This window comes from Malaclemys terrapin, chromosome 2 (genome assembly GCF_027887155.1).
Source record: "Malaclemys terrapin pileata isolate rMalTer1 chromosome 2, rMalTer1.hap1, whole genome shotgun sequence".
NCBI lineage: Eukaryota > Metazoa > Chordata > Testudines > Emydidae > Malaclemys > Malaclemys terrapin.
Window position 1 is genome coordinate 109,100,978 of NC_071506.1, and position 20,311 is coordinate 109,121,288.

Sequence of the window (20,311 nt, forward strand, 5' to 3'; positions counted from 1 at the left end):
AGAAACTATCATAACTAATCTGCAATGGCTTTTAAATGCATAGCAAACTGTACCATGTTCCCTGGTCAATGAAGGTTTTGCATCTAACAACATATCTGATTTAGAAATTTCATGGCCTTGAGCACCATACTTGGAGACTTTATAGGCTTGGAATACTGAATGTTTCCTATTTTTTATGTTGCCCCTTTTCGTGAACTTTATTAATTCCAGTCTACAGCAAACATTGAAAGTGCTGTTTTTCCTTCAAGATCCATTTCTGGAGCAAAAAACAAAAACAAAAAGCAAACAAAAAAAAAAACCCTTACAATCTTGCAGCTTTATTTCACTGCAAAAGTCTCAGATCCTCTTGTAGAAGAATCTCACTTTTCAGCAGAATTCACTCATTTGAAATTAAATATGCAGATTAAATTATTTACAATTCACTAATATTTTAGTCATATGAAAATTCACTAATTGCTCAGGCATCCAGGTGACCAAAGATATAGTCTTGCTACCCTGGAATATATAGCTCCCACTAACTGAAGTAGATCACACCTAACGTTTACCTAAATTATAATGCCTGACACTTTAAAATAGTGACATTTTAAATAAATATAAAAATCTAGCTTTAACACAACCCTTAAGAGTTGCATAATTATTATAGCTTTTCCACACACACAAAACCAATTCAAAAGATGCTGGTAATTTGGAGGATGCTGTTTTGTAATACTAGCTTCCTTTACACTGCCTCTTGAATGTTCTCTCCTTTTCAGTGTTTTATAGAAGTATTTTTATTTATGTTGTTTCTTAACTCTTAGCAGCTGGGGTAAGGTTTACTAAATTAAGAATCACTACTAATAGGAAAGACCAAATAATTATTTTTATTAAGAGTGATTAAACTCAGATTATTATTATTAGTTACATTTTTAATGATTATCCATTAGCTGTTAAGTCCAGCGTAGTTCTAGCTTTTGTAAGATACTTTTATCTCCATCTGGCCTCCTCTCTGCCTTCATATAACAAATGGTAGCCCCAACAGCCAAGGATGTTCAATGGCTACTTGGGTACATATACACAAGTTAGCCAGCCTGCCAGGACTTCAATAAACAAAGCAGGGAGCAAAACTGGTATGGTACCCTGCCAGCTTTTACCATCAGCCCACAGAGAGGGAAAAAACAAAAAGAGAAGCTAAGCAGAGAGACAGGACCCTAGGTTAATGAGAGTGATCGAACCTGGCAGCTCTATTTGGTGGTTGACCCTGGACACATTAGCCCCATTTCTCCTCATTGCTACCACTAGTGGAAGCATTAATGTAGAGAAGGCATTGATATTGTAACTACCATTTCATATGGCCTTGCTCTGTGCAGGATTAAACAGTGGATAGTCTACATTAGTGCTCCTACCATTGCTACCAGTAGAGGAGCTGTACCATTTGTAGAACCAGTGGGAAACTTTTGGGAAAATGGCTTGTGTAGATGGGTGAAAACATTATTCCCTTAGTGAGCACAGCCCTAAGGCTGTCACTCTAGTAAGTGAGAGCCAATTGCTCTTTCCTCACTAGAAGAGAACTAATCAGCTTTAATTCTCACCTCAAGAATAAAAGAAGCAATTCTCTTCTATCAAACAAGCAGTGACAGAGAGCAGTTTGTATCTCTACATAGGCTTGTAGAAGAGATTAATATCAGCTATTAGATTTTACTGCTCTTCAAATGTCTATTTCAGCTTTAGTACAAAATTTACAATTAGCATGTGCAATGAGTTTCAGAACGTTGTGTGTCCTAAATATGAGTTCTTAAAATGCTATGTAAAAAACCAAAAAGGTCTTAGAGACACTGCTTCATGAAACGTAATTGTTTGTTTGGATGGCAATTTGGAAAACAAACCATGATGCAAACGCTTTAAAAATTAGCGTAACCGATAGAAAAAATATTTCTTTACAATATATGAATACATTTTATTAACAAAGAGGAAGTGTGTGGACTGTGCGTTAATTCAGTAACATTTCACTCCAAAGGCCTAGGTCCAAAATTGCCATAAGGTCACTAATTAAATCCATTTGGCGATTTTAAATGTATGACCAAATTCTGTTCTGATACATACAACTGCTATTGCACACGCATATCTCAGCAGAGTCTGGCATAATTCCTAGTGCATTCTTTGACACATCACACAGTCACTACACCATTTGGTGTAACTTGCAGTCGGCTTAACTGAGGCTCTAAAACTACAATAGGAAAAGGATGTTGCAGGTCAGGATTGAGGGGAATTGGCAGAGCTGTGTAGACTATGCCTGGTTTGTGCCAGAGGTAATCTTGTCTCTATATTTATTCCCAGGCACATTTGGTTACATTTTCAATACAGATTATTTTAACAAATAAATATAAATAAAATAGTATCGACTCGCTTTAAAGTGAAGACTGAATTCTTGAAGCTAGGAGAAAACATTCTTGATTTTCATAAGGCAAGAGAGGCACAAGTCCTTTTAAAAAGATGCTTTATTATATCCACAGACGATAAAATCCCAGTGCTACAGTAAGACATGTAAATACTGAACCTGAAAGAAAACACAAGAGTTAGCGTGAAAATGAGAAAAGGCGAGAATACATTGTTAGTTCTTGTATTGCTCCCTCAGGAAGCAGTATTCCAACAGTTAATTGCAAATACAATGAATTTTTACAAGTTATGGCTAGATTCTTTATTTTTTATTTAAGAAAACAAGCTATTCATCTCCAAAGTACAAACACAACTTCAATAGGGAGGTGACCACAAAATGACAAAAGAGAAGAAAAGAAGGAAAGAGGGAGTGAAGGAAAAATGGACCGGAAAGCTATCAGTAGTATTGAAAAATCCTATCATTGCTTACCATTCCAAATAAGTAAGATCAAGTTACGGTTACGAAATGAGGAAATAAAGATAATATAAATATTAGTAGCAAAGTTCAATATCTTGCAAATGCTATAGTTTTTTAAACCTCACTTATAAAGAGTAGATATGATCAATTTAATTAGTTGAAAAGTTTATCCTTTAACAAGTTTGCAATTCTGTCTTTATGAGCCCTCATCTCCTTCTCCCAGTCACCCTCCAAAAAGTAAAGAGTGTTTTACCTTTGTCTTTAATAAGAGTAGTTACACAATGCTAAGTGATCACACAAACATAAGAACGGCCATACTGGGTCAGACCAATGGTTCATCTAGTCCAGCATCCTGTCTTCAGACAGTGGCCAATGCCAGATGCTTCAAAGGGAATTAACAGAACAGGGCATTCCAGTTCCAGCTTCTGGCTGTCAGAGGCTTAGGAACATCCAGAGCATGAGGATGCATGCCTGACCATCTTGGTTAATAGCCACTGATGGACCTATCCTCAATGAACTTACCTAATTCTTTTTTGAGCCCAGTTATAGTTTTGGCAATGTGTGTTGTGTGAAGTAGTAATTATTTTTCTTTGTTTTAACTGTGCTGCCTATTAATTTCATTGGGTGACCTCCTGATTCTGTTATGTGAAGGGGTAAATAATACTTCCTTATTTATTTTCTCCACACCATTCATGATTTTATAGATGTCTATCATACCCCCCTTCCCCCCCTTAGTTGTTTCTTTTCCAACCTGAACAATCCCAGTCTTTTTAATCTCTCCTCATATGGAAGCTGTTCTATTCCCTTAATCGGGTTGCAATCACTTTGGAGGACAGGACTAGAATTCAAAATAACCTTGACAAATTAGAGAACTGTTCTGAAATCAACAAGATGAAATTCAATAAAGACAAGTATAAAGTACTTCACTTAGGAAGTGCAATCAAATGCACAACTACAGAATTGACTAGATGGTAGCACTGTTGAAAAGGATCTGGAGGTAACAGAGGTTCACAAATTGAATGAGTCAACAATGTAATGCAATTGTGAAAAAAAGGCTAATATCATCCTGGGGTATATTAACAGGAATATTGTATGTAAGATGTGGGAAGTAAATATCCCCACTCTGGTCAGCACTGGTGAGGCCTCAACTGGAGTTCTATGTCCAATTTGGGTGCTAGGCTTTAGGAAATGTGTGTATAAATTGAAGAGTGTCAAAAGGAGAACAACAAAAATGATAAAAGGTTTAGAAAACCTGACCTATGAGGAAAGGTTAAAAAAACTAGGCATGTTTAGTTTTGAGAAAAGAAGACTGAGGGGTGAATTGATAACAGTCTTCAAAAATGTTAAGAGCTGTTGTAAAGAGGACAGTGATCAATTGTTCTCCACGTCCACTGAAGATAGGAAAAGAAGTCATGGGCTTAAGCTGCAGCAAGGGAAATTTAGGTTAGCTATTAGGAAAATTTTGCTAACTATAAGGGGAGTTAAGCTCTGGAATAGGCCTCCAAAGGAGGTTGTGGAATCCCCATCACTGGAAGTTTTCAAGAACATGTTGGAAAAACATCTTCAGGGATGGTTTATGTTTATTTGGCCCTATCTCTTCGCAGGGGGCTGGATCTGATGACCTCTCAAGGTCCCTTCCAGCCTTACATGTCTATGAAATTGTTCTTTATGTACAAATGCCCGAAAGCTGAAAAACTTCAGCACAAGTATAAATACACAGGACAGTATCGTACAAACTGAACCGTTCCAATTAATGAATAAGGTTTCCATTACATCACTAACCACTCTTGACAGTTAATCAGATCATTTCTCTTTTAATGTAAATAAATTTAAGCACGATTCAATGAGTAAGCATGTGCCTAACTTTAAGCACACAAATAATCCCACTAAAGTCAAAGAGTCCACTCAATGTGCTTAAGTACCTTGCTGAATCAGGCCTTTAATAAGAGAGCTGAACACAACTCTAACATGAGTGCATATATTTGTCAGAATTCCTTACCTGCTAAGTATTTAATATTATCAAGTTTGTGCGATTCCAACATTGTTTTCAGTCCTGCAACTTCTGTGTCTATTTTCCTATCTGTTCGAGTTAGAGCTCGGTCTTGTTGTGCATGCTAGAAACAAAGCAGAGTATTAAGTTATTTGAACACAATTGAACCTTAAAATAAAAATAAATCTGTTTCCTTTCTGAATTATTTTTTTGGCTCTCCCTTCACTCTTGCAGATTTAGTACTTTAACAATGTATTAAAAACTAAGAATAAGCCTTTCTCAGGAGACTTCTGTAGTTATACTCCTCCCTCTAGGAAGTATGACGTAATGTTATATTTCTTAAGACGCCAGAGGTTTCCCTTAGTACTGAAAATTCATACCACCACATTTAGGTGAACACAAGTATAAAACTTACTGCTCTGCTGTAATGTTTTTTAAAGAGCTTATAAAGCATATATTTCCTGATGGATTTATTACAATGGTGACTTCATATCGAATTTACAATTAGCTGTAAATTCCATCATAAAACCCTATTCATAGGGCTTGTCTTTAAAAATTCATGCTGACTATACTTGACCTACAACTTTTGTGCCTGATCCTACAATCCTTACTCAAGCAAATTTCCAACAAAGTAAAATGGGAGTTTTGCCAGAATATATATAAATAATCTGGCCCCATTTTTATCTCACTCATCTGTCCACTTTCTTCCCAGCACTAGTTAAGGATGCAACATCAACATTCCCTTCTTTGCTGTTGATGATTTGTATCACAACTTGGAAGAGGTGCAGATTAACAAGGTGCTGAGAAACTGGCAATATAAATGAATGGTGGACATACTGAATATGTACCAGTCTGGGAAAACAAAGGTGCCTGGGCTACTAAGGGATGATCTGACTTTATTGAGGCTTGATCCTGGCTGATCTTTCTGATCACCTTGTTTCTGAGGAGAAAAGGCATGGAAGCTTAATCGGGGAAATGAAATGGTGTCCATTCTCTAGGCCTGCAGGAGCTAATGCTAGGAGCAGAATCTCACTATTCCTGTTGGTTTGGTTTGTAAACATCTCCACCATGGAAAGAACTACCTTGATATAATCTGATCAAGTTTTTGTTTGGTTAGCTCCCACTGTTCTACCATTCGCTTAAGACAACTAAGCAAATCAACATGACTGTTGGGCTTGCCATAGATGTACGTGGCTTTGTTGGGCAGACCCAGGTGTTCCAATTATGGAAGAATTTTCTGGCGTCTCTTTTTAGACTTTCATTTTCTGGTCCATCTTGGCAGTTTATAGGAGCCTAGTAGTTCTGCTGTCACCTTCCAAGCGAATAGTTGCAGTTCCCAGAAGGCCCCTTGGGAGGAAGCTGACTATTTCATTTCCTGCTTCCCACAGCTCCAGGAGGTTGATGCTGAGCTGGGATTCCTGGGGAGATCACTTGCCATGACTCATGTCCCATCTAAGCTCTCCTTCCCAAAAGTTGGTGTTGGTTGCCATGCACACTACTGGTGCATCTGCCAAAGCTATGTCCTTGTGATCACTACTGAAGGGACTGGACATCTGAAGGGACTATCAACACGTGGTCCATATCCTGAACCAGGTACCTCCAGGCCTGATTGGGAAGTTCTGAAGGAGATGAAAGTTGGAGTACTCAATGTACTTTTCCCTTCCTCACAGGCCTTTATCATATGGATCAGCTGAATGCACTAATGTGCTGAGGAACTGCAGCTTGTGTTATGTCAAATTTCTCCTCCGACAGTACCAAAAGACTCAGGTTGGTTTGGAATTTCTAAGGTTGGGTAAGAGAACTCTTCTGATGATTCACTATGCATCTATTATGTTCCAGGAACTGGATGATTTGGTGAACATGGCAAGCTCATATGATTGCACCTTTGCTTGCAGGTTATCCAGAAAGTGGTAGAACTGGATGCCCTCTTATCTCAGAATAGCAGAAAAATCATTAACTTTGTGAACACCCCAGGGCTGGGCAACAGACTAAAGTACATTGCTTGACTATGATAATTGTTATTCCTGACCGTAAAATATAGGAACCATTAGCGGCAGGAATGTTTTGGAATGTGATTATTCTTGAGATCTATGAAGTTTAAGAAATAATTCCCAAGATTTCTTATGCCAGATCTTTAAATCTCCATCCTGAAATGAGTTCTGCACACAGAGAGGTTGAAGATTGACAAGTCCAGTTTTTTTGGTCAAGGAGCGGGCTGACAGTTCAAAGAGGTGAACATCTGAACAAGAGCCATTTGATATAGTTGGCTGGGTACCACTCTTCAGCGGAAGCAACTGAGGATCTACTGTTAGGCTTGGAGTCCCCTACCTTCCTCAAGGTGCTCTCCCAAAGAGTCTCTCTGCCAATACAAACCACACTGGGAGAAGATAGCAAAACCTCCCGAGGAAAGGAATTCTCAGAGAACTGTTGAGGAAATCTCTGTTTCTGAGTACAGAAGCAGAAGACTGGGGAGTCACATTAATGTAGTTGACTAGTTGTACCTGTTGAGGATGCCAACAGACAAATTGCATGTGGAGGGGGGAGCAAAGAGGCTAGAGAGGATCCTTTTGTTGGGCTCAGATTTAGAAAGGGTAGAAAAACCCAGCAGTTTCAAGCAGTTTCCATGATAGAGACAATGTCACACACAAAAGTTCTCAAAATAACTTAAACATATGATAATTGAATTGAATATTTATATATGTTCAGGGTTTTGAGAACATAAAACTCCATGTGAGCTTTGCTTTCATGTGTTTCATGTATTCCTGGGGGAATTCTGCTCCACTGCGTGAATTCACACAGTAATTAATGTTATGCGCAGAATTTCCTTTTCCTCCCACAGAAATGGGCTGCAGAGCTGCTGGCTGCCACTAGGGGGTACTGGACCCAGCTGAGCCCAGCTCACAAATAGACGACACTACCGGGGGAAGAGGAGGGAGCTGGAGGGTTCCCAGCAGCTCCTTGCCCTGAAGGAAGGAGCGGTGTGCAGGAAACTCCGTACTAGCTTGGGACCCAGCATTGGGCTGTTTCTCCCTCTGGATCTCTGGGGGGGTAAGGGGTGTGGGTATCTGGGCTGGGGGGTGCCCCGTGGCTGAGATCTGGGGGGTAGGGAGTATGTGCGAATGTCTGTGCTGGGGAAGGGGGAGGGGCGCGCAGGTAGGGTCTGGGGAAAAGGGGCAGAGAAACAGGAACTGAGTTGTCGTAGGGGTTTCTTTAATTCTCTACTCCTGGGGGAATTTATTATGTGTCTGTATTGTTACAGACATAGTTGCTGCCAGGTATTTCAAAATAAATTAATTGAAATTGGCATGATTATGTTGTGTTATTTTGACAAATAAAATACGCAGAATTTTACAATATTGTGCGCAGAATTCCCCCAGGAGTATTCATGTATGTACAGCATTATATTTCAGTTACCTGTGTAGTAGTGTCATAGTACTATATATAAGTACACAACAAACTATTTAAAACTAGCTAAAAACTGAGTTTTGTACATTTAGGATACCTGATATATGGACATTTAAATACTACTCATGTTAAAGATTTTTGTGCCTGGTTACAGTACACAAATACAATAAGCCTTATTATATCATTCAACAATCCATTCTTAAATTCTAAATTCTTACCAATGCCACGATTTCTGTCCTTATTTCCAGCAGTTTTTTTTCATTAACTGAATACTGAAGAAAAAAAGCAAACAAAAAAAAGCATTATTCTCTCTCCTGAATTTCTTCCCAGCTTCACATTAGTACTTTTGCTTAGTTTCCAACATCATTGTTATAATTCATAAGCTGGAATTCAGTATTCTTCTGTGTTTGCCAACAATATTTAGAGTTACCATTGTAAAACAGATGTTGCTCTTTGGAAGAAAAGAAAGTTTAAGCCAAATGTTTCAGCAAATCTCAGAGTTATAAGGGCAGCAGATCTTCTACCAGAAACTGCCCTTTAATTATGGCAATATGTTTGCTGATTGGCAATGGGAAAGGATTGCAGACCTGCATTTAAAAACACACACACACACACACACACACACACACACACACACCTCGTAACTGAGGCTAGATTTAAATATTCTGCTGTGTTCACTTATGCATGGCTTAAAGAGGACAAGGTTAGACTTTAGCCACTTTTCTCACCCCCCACTCCCCAGTACGAAGTTTTAAAAGATAAAAGCAGATTTAATTATCATATACAGTTGTTTAATCAGGATTAGATTTGTTCCCCACTTGAAATTTTGGAGTGACAGTGAAAGAAAAGATGGGTAGCCCTTCTTTTAATTAGAAATTAACACTATTAAAAATTATTGTATTTGTCAACTATACTATGTTTATGTCTCATGGTAATCCATTAACTGGTTTATGAAACCCGAAGGATGCATCACAAATCCACATAATGTTTTTGAGTTCTGTCTGTGTCTTTGATTGAACTAACAGATCACATAAAATGGGGGATGGGGGGGGGGGGGAAGGGGGGAATATCACATGTTGCAAAACAAAAGATTACTGCATGCTTGCAATAACTGAAACACATCAGTATCATTCAAGTTCGGAGAGACTCTGGTGAATGGAGTGGGGGACAAAAATACCACAAACAAACATCTTCACCCTTTTTTTTTTTTTTTTTGAAACAAGTGATAAAAGGGCAGATTATCTACATCAGAACCTAATTTAAAAGTGCAATGTTTTTCAATCAAAGTTACAAACCATCATGACAGAGATTGAACATTACAATAGTAAGTAATAGCTGATCATCACTACCTGGTGCCATGCTCAAAAGAACAATTACATTTAAAATGATTCCATAATTTAAGAGTGAAATTATGCACAATACATATTTTAGTAGCTTTAGCTATGTTTAAGGTTGCTAGAACTTCCATTCTAATGGCCCCTTTTTAGTAGTTTATATTTTTTAACTTTTTTGGATGAAATTTTGCAGGTCTGACTCTGTTCAAAGTTTTTTTGTTGTTTGAAATTATTCAGATATTTTAAAAAAGAATAAAGACAGAGAAATGCACACTTTCAGCAGTAAAGAAGTCAACAACTACTTGTAACAGCTCTAGCACCTAAGTAGATTGGGGACAGAAAACTAAAAGTTGGCAGGGAGATGGCCCTTAGGTTTGATATGTGTTTTCAGTGGTTGAGTAACAATCCATAAAAGTTAAAAGTAAAAGTCCAATAACAATAATATTCTTTTAACGTTTTATGGCATTTCCTAGAATTTTAAAAAGTAATAGAAAAAAATCCATAATGTGGATTAATTTGCTAAGCAGCAAGGGCTGGGCTAATGGAGTAACTGGTAATAGAAGATATCAGCCTACTATTATGTTGATCAGCACTAGAGGCAGGTGGTGCACAAATTTTATCCAGGAGTTTATCCAGTGTCTAATGTGGACACTAGAACGAATGGATATAAACTGGCCGTCGGGAAATTAGACGAAGGTTTCTAACCATCAGAGGGGTGAAGTTTTGGAATAGCCTTCCGAGGGAAACAGTGGGGGCGAAAGACCTCTCTGGCTTTAAGATCAAGCTTGATAAGTTTATGGAGGGGATGGTTTGATGGGATACAGTGATTTCAGTCAATAGGGCGATAACAATGGTCAATGATGGGATATTAAAAGTTACTACAGAGTACTATTCCAGAAGGTCTGGCTAGAGAATCTTGCCTGCAATGCTTGGGGATCAGCTGATCGCCATATTTGGGGTCGGGAAGGAATTTTCCTCCGGGGTAGATTGGCAGAGGCCCTGGAGGTTTTTCACCTTCCTCCGCAGCATGGGGCAGGTGTCGCTTGCTGGAGGATTCTGAGTGACTAGAAGTCTTTAAATAATGATTTGGGAGTTCTACAGCTAAGTTAAGGGAGAGAATTCTTCCAGGAGTGGGTGGGTCAGGTTTTGTGGCCTGCATCATGCGGGAGGTCAGACTAAATGATCATAATGGTCCCTTCTGACCGTAGAGTCTATGAGTTTTACAGATATTTGCTGACAAGAGAATTCTTGGTTCCGGAAGGGAGTCTGCTGCAGTGGTTCTGCCCGTCCCCCTCAAACCTATGTCTATCCTCCAACCCTTGTCCCTTACAAGCCCCACTCCTCCTAATGCCCCCACCACCCTGACTCATTCTGTCCTTGGCTCCTAACCCCCTTACTCTCTGCTCCTTCACATCCCTAAGCTTCTTCCCACCATCCTCTTGTTGTCCCTCACCAACCCCATCTTCTACCCACCCTCTGCCTCTGCTCCTATAAATCCCCCTGCCTGTCCCATCCAATTCCCCCCTCTGGTTCCTGCCTCTCCCCCCTCCATCTACCCTCCACATTTCCCAGCTTGTGCTCCCCACATGCCTCCCCTAATACTCCCTCTGCTCCTATTCAACTCCGACTCCTGGCTCTTATCTCTCTCTTTCCCCCATGAATACTGTCCCCCTAGCCTTCTGCTTCTCCCCACCCTCTGGCTCCTGCAATCCCCCTTTTCCCTTATCTCTTCCCCGTTCTTTAGCCCTCTGCAGTCTAAATCAGGCTACTCCTCCTCCTCACTGCCTGGGTACCAGCAGGGGGTACACTGAGAGCACAGGGGAGAGAGTCTCCCTGCTCTCAGTTCTGCTGCCACAGTATCCTGGAGCAACATTTGCAAGAAAAGTTCTTCTCAGTCTCTGCAGCACTGGACTAGAGCATTCCCCATATTTTTTTTCCATGGGACCAGCATTTTTGACACAAAGACCACCCCTTTGCCAAATTGCAAGTCCCTGTTTCAAAACATGGAGGCACAACGACATCTTAAAAAGTCTGATAAGCATTTGTTTACAGGACAAAACATTGTATTTTTCCCTAATTTTGTCCACAGAAACCACTGATCCTATTTTTTTAAAGAAGGAGGTTCACCCTGAGGCAGACACCCAGTATGGAAAAATTCAGGCCAAATGGTTAATTTGGCAGGGTTACCAGCAAAACAGAGTCTTACAATGTGTTGGGCAATCTTAACTAAAGACATTACTCCTATGAGGTCTATAAATATGTTGAATACTATAGTAAATTTAAGCAAGCTGTAAGATTCATTTGAACTAGTTTTATATAAATTGCCAGGATTTACCATTCAATTATATGAAAGAGAAAAGATCATTCTATTCTACAATACTCATGGCTCCACTTCTTTTGTTACACAGACTTGAGATATTTTCTTGTGCGATAAGAGCAGGTAAAGCAAACTGCCAGAATGTTCCTGGCAGATGCCCTAGTACCAGCAGTTCCCAAACTGTGGGTTGTGGCCCCAAATGGAGCACGCCATCAGCAGGTGAGATTCTGGTGATGCCTATTACATGGAGGGTGCCATTTTGCTCTGCACAGCATGACCTTGCATGCACCATACATATGAGGTCACGCTGTGTGGAGAATGCTTTTTTGTAGAGCAAAATGGTGTTGTCCATGAGGGGTGACCTCGCACATATGGTGCATGTGAGGTAATGCTATGCAGAGGACACGCTTTCTCTCTACAAAATGGCATCCTCCATGCTGTCTGGGGTCCTGGCAGGAAATACTTCATTAAAATGGGATCGTGCCAGGAAAAATTTGGGAACCTCTGCCCTAGTCCTAGGCTCAGAGCAATGAAAAGCTCCCCATTTGCTCATTTCTCAACAGCCTTAGTTTGCCCATTCAACTCTGAGTCTTTCTGGTTATATTTGTGACTGTCCCTCCCAACTTCTTTATGTGTGCTTTTGCCCCACATTTCAGTCCGCCTCTCCTCTTCCCAAACTGGATTCTTGGATGCAGCAGAAGGAAACATTGACTAGCTATTGCAATGTCATAACCTAAATAATGCCCTTCTGCTTCCTATCTTATCACTAGAGAAATTTTCCTACCTTGCCTTTAAATGCAGAAGTTGAAACCAGATAAATAATAACTGTAATACAAGTACTGTATATATATTTATATTTTAAACCGCATGCAGATGGAATATTAGCTCACCATACTTTGGAAATATTTTAGGAGTAAAGCCACTGGCTAAGCCTCTACTAATTTAAGTTACCTCAGGTATCTTCCTAGGTAAGTGTGCTTTATTTTTCTCTACAGCTTTTATAGGACTCTGGGCATTCAAGTATAGGTCTCACCTGTGTCCAAGTGCATATGCCAATAATGCTTTCACTAATGCAGAAGAAACAACATCTAGACATAAGCACAGGTTGAAGAGAGGTCACAGAACTTTCACCCAGACCTTTATTTTGGGTTCTCCACTTTCCTATTATGTACAAATAATCCTTATTTTGTATGTAGCATCATGTTCTCCATTCACCTGCCTCTTTCCCCATTCTATGCCAGAGTTCTGGCCATGCATGATGTCTGTTGACAACAACTAGCAAGCAAGCAGTCTCCTTGAAAGATACAATACCCTGTATAACAACAGACTGCAATGGAATACATGACTGTAGTTTATAGTTGTCTACTTCTTCACATAAAGGTTGGGGTTTCATCTAGAAAAGCAATGTAGACTAGTGCTTTGAGCAAGAGACAGAGTCCAGATTCCTGGGCTCTATTCCTGTCATCCTGGACACATCACAAACTCTTTGTGCCTAAGTTAACTGATCTATAAAATGCATACAATAATGCTTACCTACCCATAGAGATATTGTGAGGCTTGCTATTTAAGTAGTTAAAAGAACTTCAGAGGAAAGGTGCTACGTTAGTGCAAAGCATTATTTTTGCAACATCTGAAAAATCTACAAGTTCAAAAGTTTGAAGGCCTCAGTTTGTTCTTCAACCCAATTCTCTCATGGTGCAGCACAGAGGGCTACCCACAGTACTAAGTCATTGACCCAACCCAGGATAGCTCGTTTGACAACTATTATGAGTACAGGTCTGTCTCATCTTAAGCGGGGGTTCCGTTCCGCGGTTAGCGCATAAAGCGAAAACCGCGTATAGCCAAAACCCCCTTGAGTTCAATGGCGGGCAAAATCGCCCACACTACAGGTATAGTATTAAAATTGTTGTTTTTCTCTCTCTCTCTTTTTTTTTTTTGGCTGACCGCGTATAGTTGAAATCACGCGTAAGATGCGGCAGACCTGTAATCACTTTCAAGGGCACATCTACCAGTTTTGAAAGAATAAAGATTAGCAGTATCTAAAGAAAATAAAGCTTACTGCCCATAGTAATGGTCAATATTATTCCCTCACTACACATCTATGAAATATAAATGTTAAATGTGATGACTAGGGACTAGGGAAAATAAAATCTGTAGAAAAATGTCATTCAAAAAAGACTATTCAAGTTAGGCAACATAATCTTCTTTGATTTGCTGAAATAGATTTTGGTAATGGCATTTACAGGAGCTCAAAACAGTTACATATAATACTCTAAGAGAGAAAAAAACTTGCCAATTTACTGTAACCTTTATTACTCCAGTTTAAGATCATAAAGATTTTCAGTTCTACCAGACATTTGAAAGTCAGAAGTCACTGGATCCATACCAGTTAGGACAAGATAGTGTGAAAATCACTTCAATCAAACTGTTAGCTGACATACTGGCTACGATGTAATTAGTCCCCTATTGGAGCAAGGAGAGGCTTTCAATTTAGGTAATTTAACAAAGTATTTAAACTTAATTTGACTAGATACATTAAAAAAAAAACATTATTTCTTCATTAATCTTGATATGAAAAACAATGTCAAAATATGATAAAATATTAAAAGCGAATGGGGTCACATTATACTACAGCATGTAGTTCACACTATCTTCTGGCCAAAAGACTTCATTGACAACCATGAAAATTACATTCTTGACCAAACAATTTCAAATGGTATTCACATTTTACATACTTCTAGAACAGGGCTAGGCAACCTGCGGCATGCAAGGTGATTTTCAGTGGCACTCTCACTGCCTGGGTCCTGGCCACCGGTCCAGGGGGTTCTGCATTTTAATTTAATTTTAAATGAAACTTCTTAAACATTTTAAAAACCTTATTTACTTTACATACAACGATAGTTTAGTTATATATTATAGATTTATAGAAAGAGACTTTCTAAAAACGTTAAAATGTATTACTGGCACGCGAAATCTTAAATTAGAGTGAATAAATGAAGACTCGGCTCACCACTTCTGAAAGGTTGCCGACCACTGTTCTAGAAGAAATCCATAAAACTTACCAGTTCTTTTACTCTGCTCTTCTCCAGATTGAAGCCTAATTTGTTATCTGCACGAACTTTGATAACTTCATCCTAGAGAAAAATTATGCAAAATATATCAGGAAATTTAAAAAACCAACAAAATTTTCCTTGTACAATTCATGAGCTAAGTAACGGAACAAATATATTGTGCCTTCCTACTGCAAACCTCAATAAAAGGACTTTTTTCCTGATACTGTGAAACTGATGCAGCCTATGTGGGGACCTACTTTGCCCCTTCAATCAATGGAAAATACTCATGACTTCTGGGGTGAATAGGATTCCTGAAAGCCACGACAACTAGCAGCTGCTTTTGAGACTAAAAACTGACATAGCAGATCCAGGGCAATGTAACATGTCCATCCAATGAAGCTGAGAACATTTCTTGTGTCCCAGGTACTACAAACTTAGACGTTTGGAGGCCAGGTCTGGGTATGTGTAAAATTTTGATGTCCCATAGAGATATACTACTGCTCTAATCCATTCAAGACAGCATATAAAAATATGCTTGCAAAGAGGACACTAGTAATGGTCATCTCTCTAATAACTGTTTGGCTTAAAAGAAAACTACAGATAACTTAAGACAGCTCATGGAATATTTATTGGAAGTTATATAACAGACATATTATATTTTTAAAAAACTTTATAGAGCTACTTGTCAATGTTTTACTCGCAGGATAGCAGTAAATGGTTCTGCTGCTTCTCAATGACAGCTACTTCCCAGAGGAATTCCAGTCTCCAGACCGTGGGTCATAGAGCAAGCTGCTAACCAGACTAGTGCATAGGATAAATGTGAAGACTGATGAATATTCCAAGAAATTCTATGTATCAGAGACATGCAAGCATTTTTTACAAGCCACTATATTAAGCTAATAAAAAACATTTAATTATCTTAGAATGAACAACACTTACAGACTGATTTCTGTTTTAGCAATTTTTAATTATGCTAAATAACTTTAAAATTAGTGACAGATATTTTACAATGATCAATTTTTAATTATAAAATTTTAAGTTAGGTTTGTTAAAAGAAAATCGTATCTCACATACTGTGTAAATTTCTACTTGTTTTATATAAGAACAAATAAATGATTTTAACCTTGACTGTTACCCAGAATAAATTTTCATTATATGACTAAGGAAAAATGTAACTAAATAATTTAATTTTATGTAAAAACAAATTATGATGACCTCAAACCTCTATAAAACCTACTAATGAAAAGTACCAGTTTTAGGAAGAATGATTTGGGATAGAGATATTAACGTCTACGTAAAAGGAAATAAATATCAAATGCAACTAATTATGATAGATCTAGTCTAAAAACCAGGGATTAATTAGAAATATTTAAAACTATATTTTAGAGTGTTCAAAAGTGCACAATACAAATACACAATTTGAGCCTTATTTTAGACATGATGTAATATTATGGAAATCAAAACAACAGGAAGGGGATGGGGGTGATGAAGGCAATAATTACAAGATCACATAGTTACTAAGCCTAGATAGGTCAACAGCTTGATGGTTTAGTGGAGAAGCATTAGGAGATCCGCAACCTGGGATTGGAAGGGTGTGTCCTCTCTCCAGCTGAGAGGAGCAAAGTAGGGAAGAGTGGTGAATAGGAACCCTGAGACTATGTCCTCGGGGGCAACCATTTTTCCTAAGTCTGGCTTCATTAACACTGGGAACAGTGGGAAGTGGTGTCCATTTTGAAAGAGGGCATTTTTTTTTTTTTTATTAAGGGCATCCCGTAGCTTCACACCCATTGAAAATTGGAGACAGCAATCATTTTGAAAGAGGCCAGTTAGTAATGGAATTCTCTGAAGGAGAAAAATTTTCATAGCATCTTCTGAAGCAGCATCAGCTGTCAGTTAAGAAGAACAGCACTAAAAGGACCATTAACCCTGAAAAAACAAACAAACAAAAAAACCTTTTCATGTAGTCTGTATACTCAACTTCAGTAAAATGTAATTATATGGGAAGTTTGAAGAGAGTTTTCATTTTTCTGTTATTACAATCATTTGGATAAAAACATGGTCTGGCACATGGGGTTAAATTTCATAAAAAACTATTTTTAAATTAAAATTAACTCAAATAAACCAATTTACTTGCAGATTCTCAGAAAACCAATTCTGTGCCCAAAGAGTAAATGCTGTAAATTTGTGGATGATGCCATGCAATTTCATGAACTCAATTCAGCCTGAACTAAGGTGACCAGATGTCCCGATTTTATAGGGACAGTCCCGATTTTTGGGTCTTTTTCTTATATAGGCTCCTATTACCTCCTGCCCCCGTCCTGACTTTTCACATTTGCTGTCTGGTCACTTTAGCCTTAACCATGGAACTGCAACTGACACTTTCTTAATTCAATCAATGAAATGCAAATAAAGGAAAACTGCTAAGACAGTGAAAAATAAATCCGATTTAAAACATTTTTAGGTTTTAATAGTTTCAAGTACCACTAAGAATACATACATGAAGCTGCCTTTGCTGCAGTCTCCAGGATTTGGAGATTTCAGTCCCCCATACAAGGTACCTGCAGCACAACAACTAAGCACTTTAGTAGCAGAGATGAGTAAAAGCCTTTTAAAAGCGAACTAGATATTTAAAATGTCTCTCTAAATTCTTCATGTTCATTATAGTCATATTGCATCTAAGTAGTAATATAAATAATGTATCTTACCATTACTTGCTTCTTTAGCAGCTGGAGTTCAAGTTTTATTTTCTTAAAAAAAAAAAAAAAAAAAAGTACATATAAATAAAAGTCCTAAGAGTACTGGTGAATCTGCATTACAGCTACTAGCACTGTATTAATGATCAATAAACTATGAATATTTATGATTTCCTTTTCATTTTATAGATTGTCTAGTCCTAGCAAATGTGAGACAGGTTACAGTATCAATTAGTTATTTCTGCAAAAACACTTTTTAAGAAGCATGTGTATCTACAGCTTCTTTCTGCTATTAACACTCCAGAATTGTTTTTTTAAGGGTTCCAGTTTAATAAATTGTAAGGCTGTCAAGCGATTAAAAAAGTTAATTGCGATTAAGTGCACTGTTAAACAATAATAGAATACCATTTATTTAAATAGTTTTGGCTGCTTTCTACATTTTGAAATATATTGATTTCAATTACAACACAGAATACAAAGTGTACAGTACTTACTTTATTTTTGATTACAAGTATTTGCACTGTAAAAAAAGAAATAGTATTTCAATTCACCTAATACAAGTATACTGTACGGCAATCTCTATCATGAAAGTTGAATTTACAAATGTAGAATTATGTACAAAAAAACTGCATTCAAAAATAAAACAATGTAAAATTTTAGAGCCTGTAAGTCCACTCAGTCCTATTTTTTGTTCAGCCAATCGCTCAGATCGCTCGCTTGTTTACATTTGCAGGAGATAATGGTGCCCACTTCTTGTTTCCAATGTCACCTGAAAGTGAGAACAGGCATTCTCATGGCACTGTTGTAGCTGGAATTGCAAGGTATTTACTAATACCAATGCTAAACATTCATATGCCCCTTCATGCTTCAGCCACCATTCCAGAGGACATGATTCCATGCTGATGACACGTTAAAAAAATAATGCATTAATTAAATTTGTGACAACTCCTTGGGGGGAGAATTGTATATCCCCTGCTCTGTTTTACCCGCATTCTGCCATATATTTCATGTTATAGCAGTCTAGCATGATGACCCAACCCATGTTGTTCATTTTAAGAACACTTTCACTGCAGATTTCACAAAACAGAAAGAAGGTACCAATGTGAGATTTCTAAAGATAGCTACAGCACTCGATCCAAGGTTTAAGAATCTTAAGCGCCTTTCAAAATCTGAGAGGGACGAGGTGCAGAGCATGCTTTCAGAAGTCTTAAAAGAGCAACACTCCAGTGCGGAAACTACAGAACCCGAACCACCAAAAAAGAAAATCAACCTTCTGCTAGTAGCATCTGACTCAGAAAATAATAATGAACATGCGTCAGTCTGCACTGCTTTGGATTGTTATCGAGCAGAACTTGTCATCAGCATGGACAAATGCCCCCTGGAATGGTGTTGAAGCTTGAAGTGATATATGAATCTTTAGCGCATCTGGCACGTAAATATCTTGCGACACTGGCTACAACAGTGCCCTGAGAACACCTGTTCTCACTTTCAGGTGACATTGTAAACAAGAAGAGGGCAGCATTATCTCCTGAAAATGTAAACAACTTGTTTGTCTTACCGACTGGTTGAACAAAAGTAGGACTGAGTGGACTCATAGGCTCTGATGTTTTACATTGTTTTGTTTTGAGTACAGTTATATAACAAAATATCTCTACATTTGTAAATTGCACTTTCACGACAAAGATTGCACTACAGTACTTGTACAAGGTGAACTGAAAAATACAATTTCTTTTGTTTACAAATATTTGCACAGTAAAAATTATAATAAAAAATAATGTACACTGAATACAATATATATGAAAGTGTAGAAAAACATCCAAAATATTTAATACATTTCAATTGGTATTCTATTGTTTAACAGTGCAATTAAAACTGCGATTAATCACGATTAATTTTTTTGAGTTAATTGTGTGAGTTAACTGCGATTAATCAACAGCCCTAATAAATTGTGTTTCCAATTTATGTATGTTAAACCCAGTTCAGAAGCACCTTAAGTAAACAGTCCCATTATTTTTTCCTTGTTCATTCACCTCTAAATATATGAGATTAAGGATAAACAAATCTTCCCTTCTCAACAGCCAACAGAATATCTTCTATTTTGTTTCCTTTAATTGTGACCTTTGGCATAATTGTTAACAACCTACCATGCTCTACAAGGTTTCTTTCAACATCATTTTGCTCGCTGTAAATTTGTTAAACCGCATCTGCCAACCAGATGGTAAAGATTCCTCCTCTTCAGCAGACTAATTTCACTCCTTTGGGCTGACTGACAGGGTCCCTATACAGCAAAAGGATATGCTCAGCTTCTAGGAAGAGGAGCAATGGATATCTGAAATATGCCAGGAGCGTTTTAATTCTGTCCCCAAAGGAGCCTAAAAATCTTATAAGACATGGATTCAACTACGGATTATATAACTACTACTGGATCAAATTTTTTAATGCTGTAAATGATTAATTATATTATATTACTACTTCTTCAGGTTACTGGGAGCTCTGCAAGCAAATCTCCACACTTGATACTATGATTCCTCTACTCTTGGCTTTCCCTCCCCTCCTCCCAACACAGAGAAGTTTTAAAACATAACAACATAGCTTGATGCATGGCTTTTCTCTAAGCTATGTGTTCTCAGCCTGGGGCTCATGACCACCTTCCCTTACTTTATGGCAAATTGGGAGGGGCATCTCAAAG

At 38.1% G+C, this 20,311-nt stretch overlaps 1 protein-coding gene across 1 annotated transcript in view; it reads right to left on the reverse strand.

Moving 5' to 3' along the window:
• Window positions 1-841: 841 nt before the first annotated feature.
• Window positions 842-20,311, reverse strand: part of MCUR1 (mitochondrial calcium uniporter regulator 1) — a 32,733-nt gene continuing 13,263 nt past the window's right edge. Inside the window, exons 5-9 of the mRNA XM_054018085.1 lie at window positions 17,635-17,676; window positions 14,939-15,010; window positions 8,444-8,497; window positions 4,830-4,944; window positions 842-2,533 (exon numbers count right to left, since the gene is read on the reverse strand). Of these exons, the coding sequence (XP_053874060.1) occupies window positions 2,478-2,533; window positions 4,830-4,944; window positions 8,444-8,497; window positions 14,939-15,010; window positions 17,635-17,676 (339 nt within the window). The 3' untranslated portion in view covers window positions 842-2,477. The remainder of the gene's footprint in view (window positions 2,534-4,829; window positions 4,945-8,443; window positions 8,498-14,938; window positions 15,011-17,634; window positions 17,677-20,311) is intronic.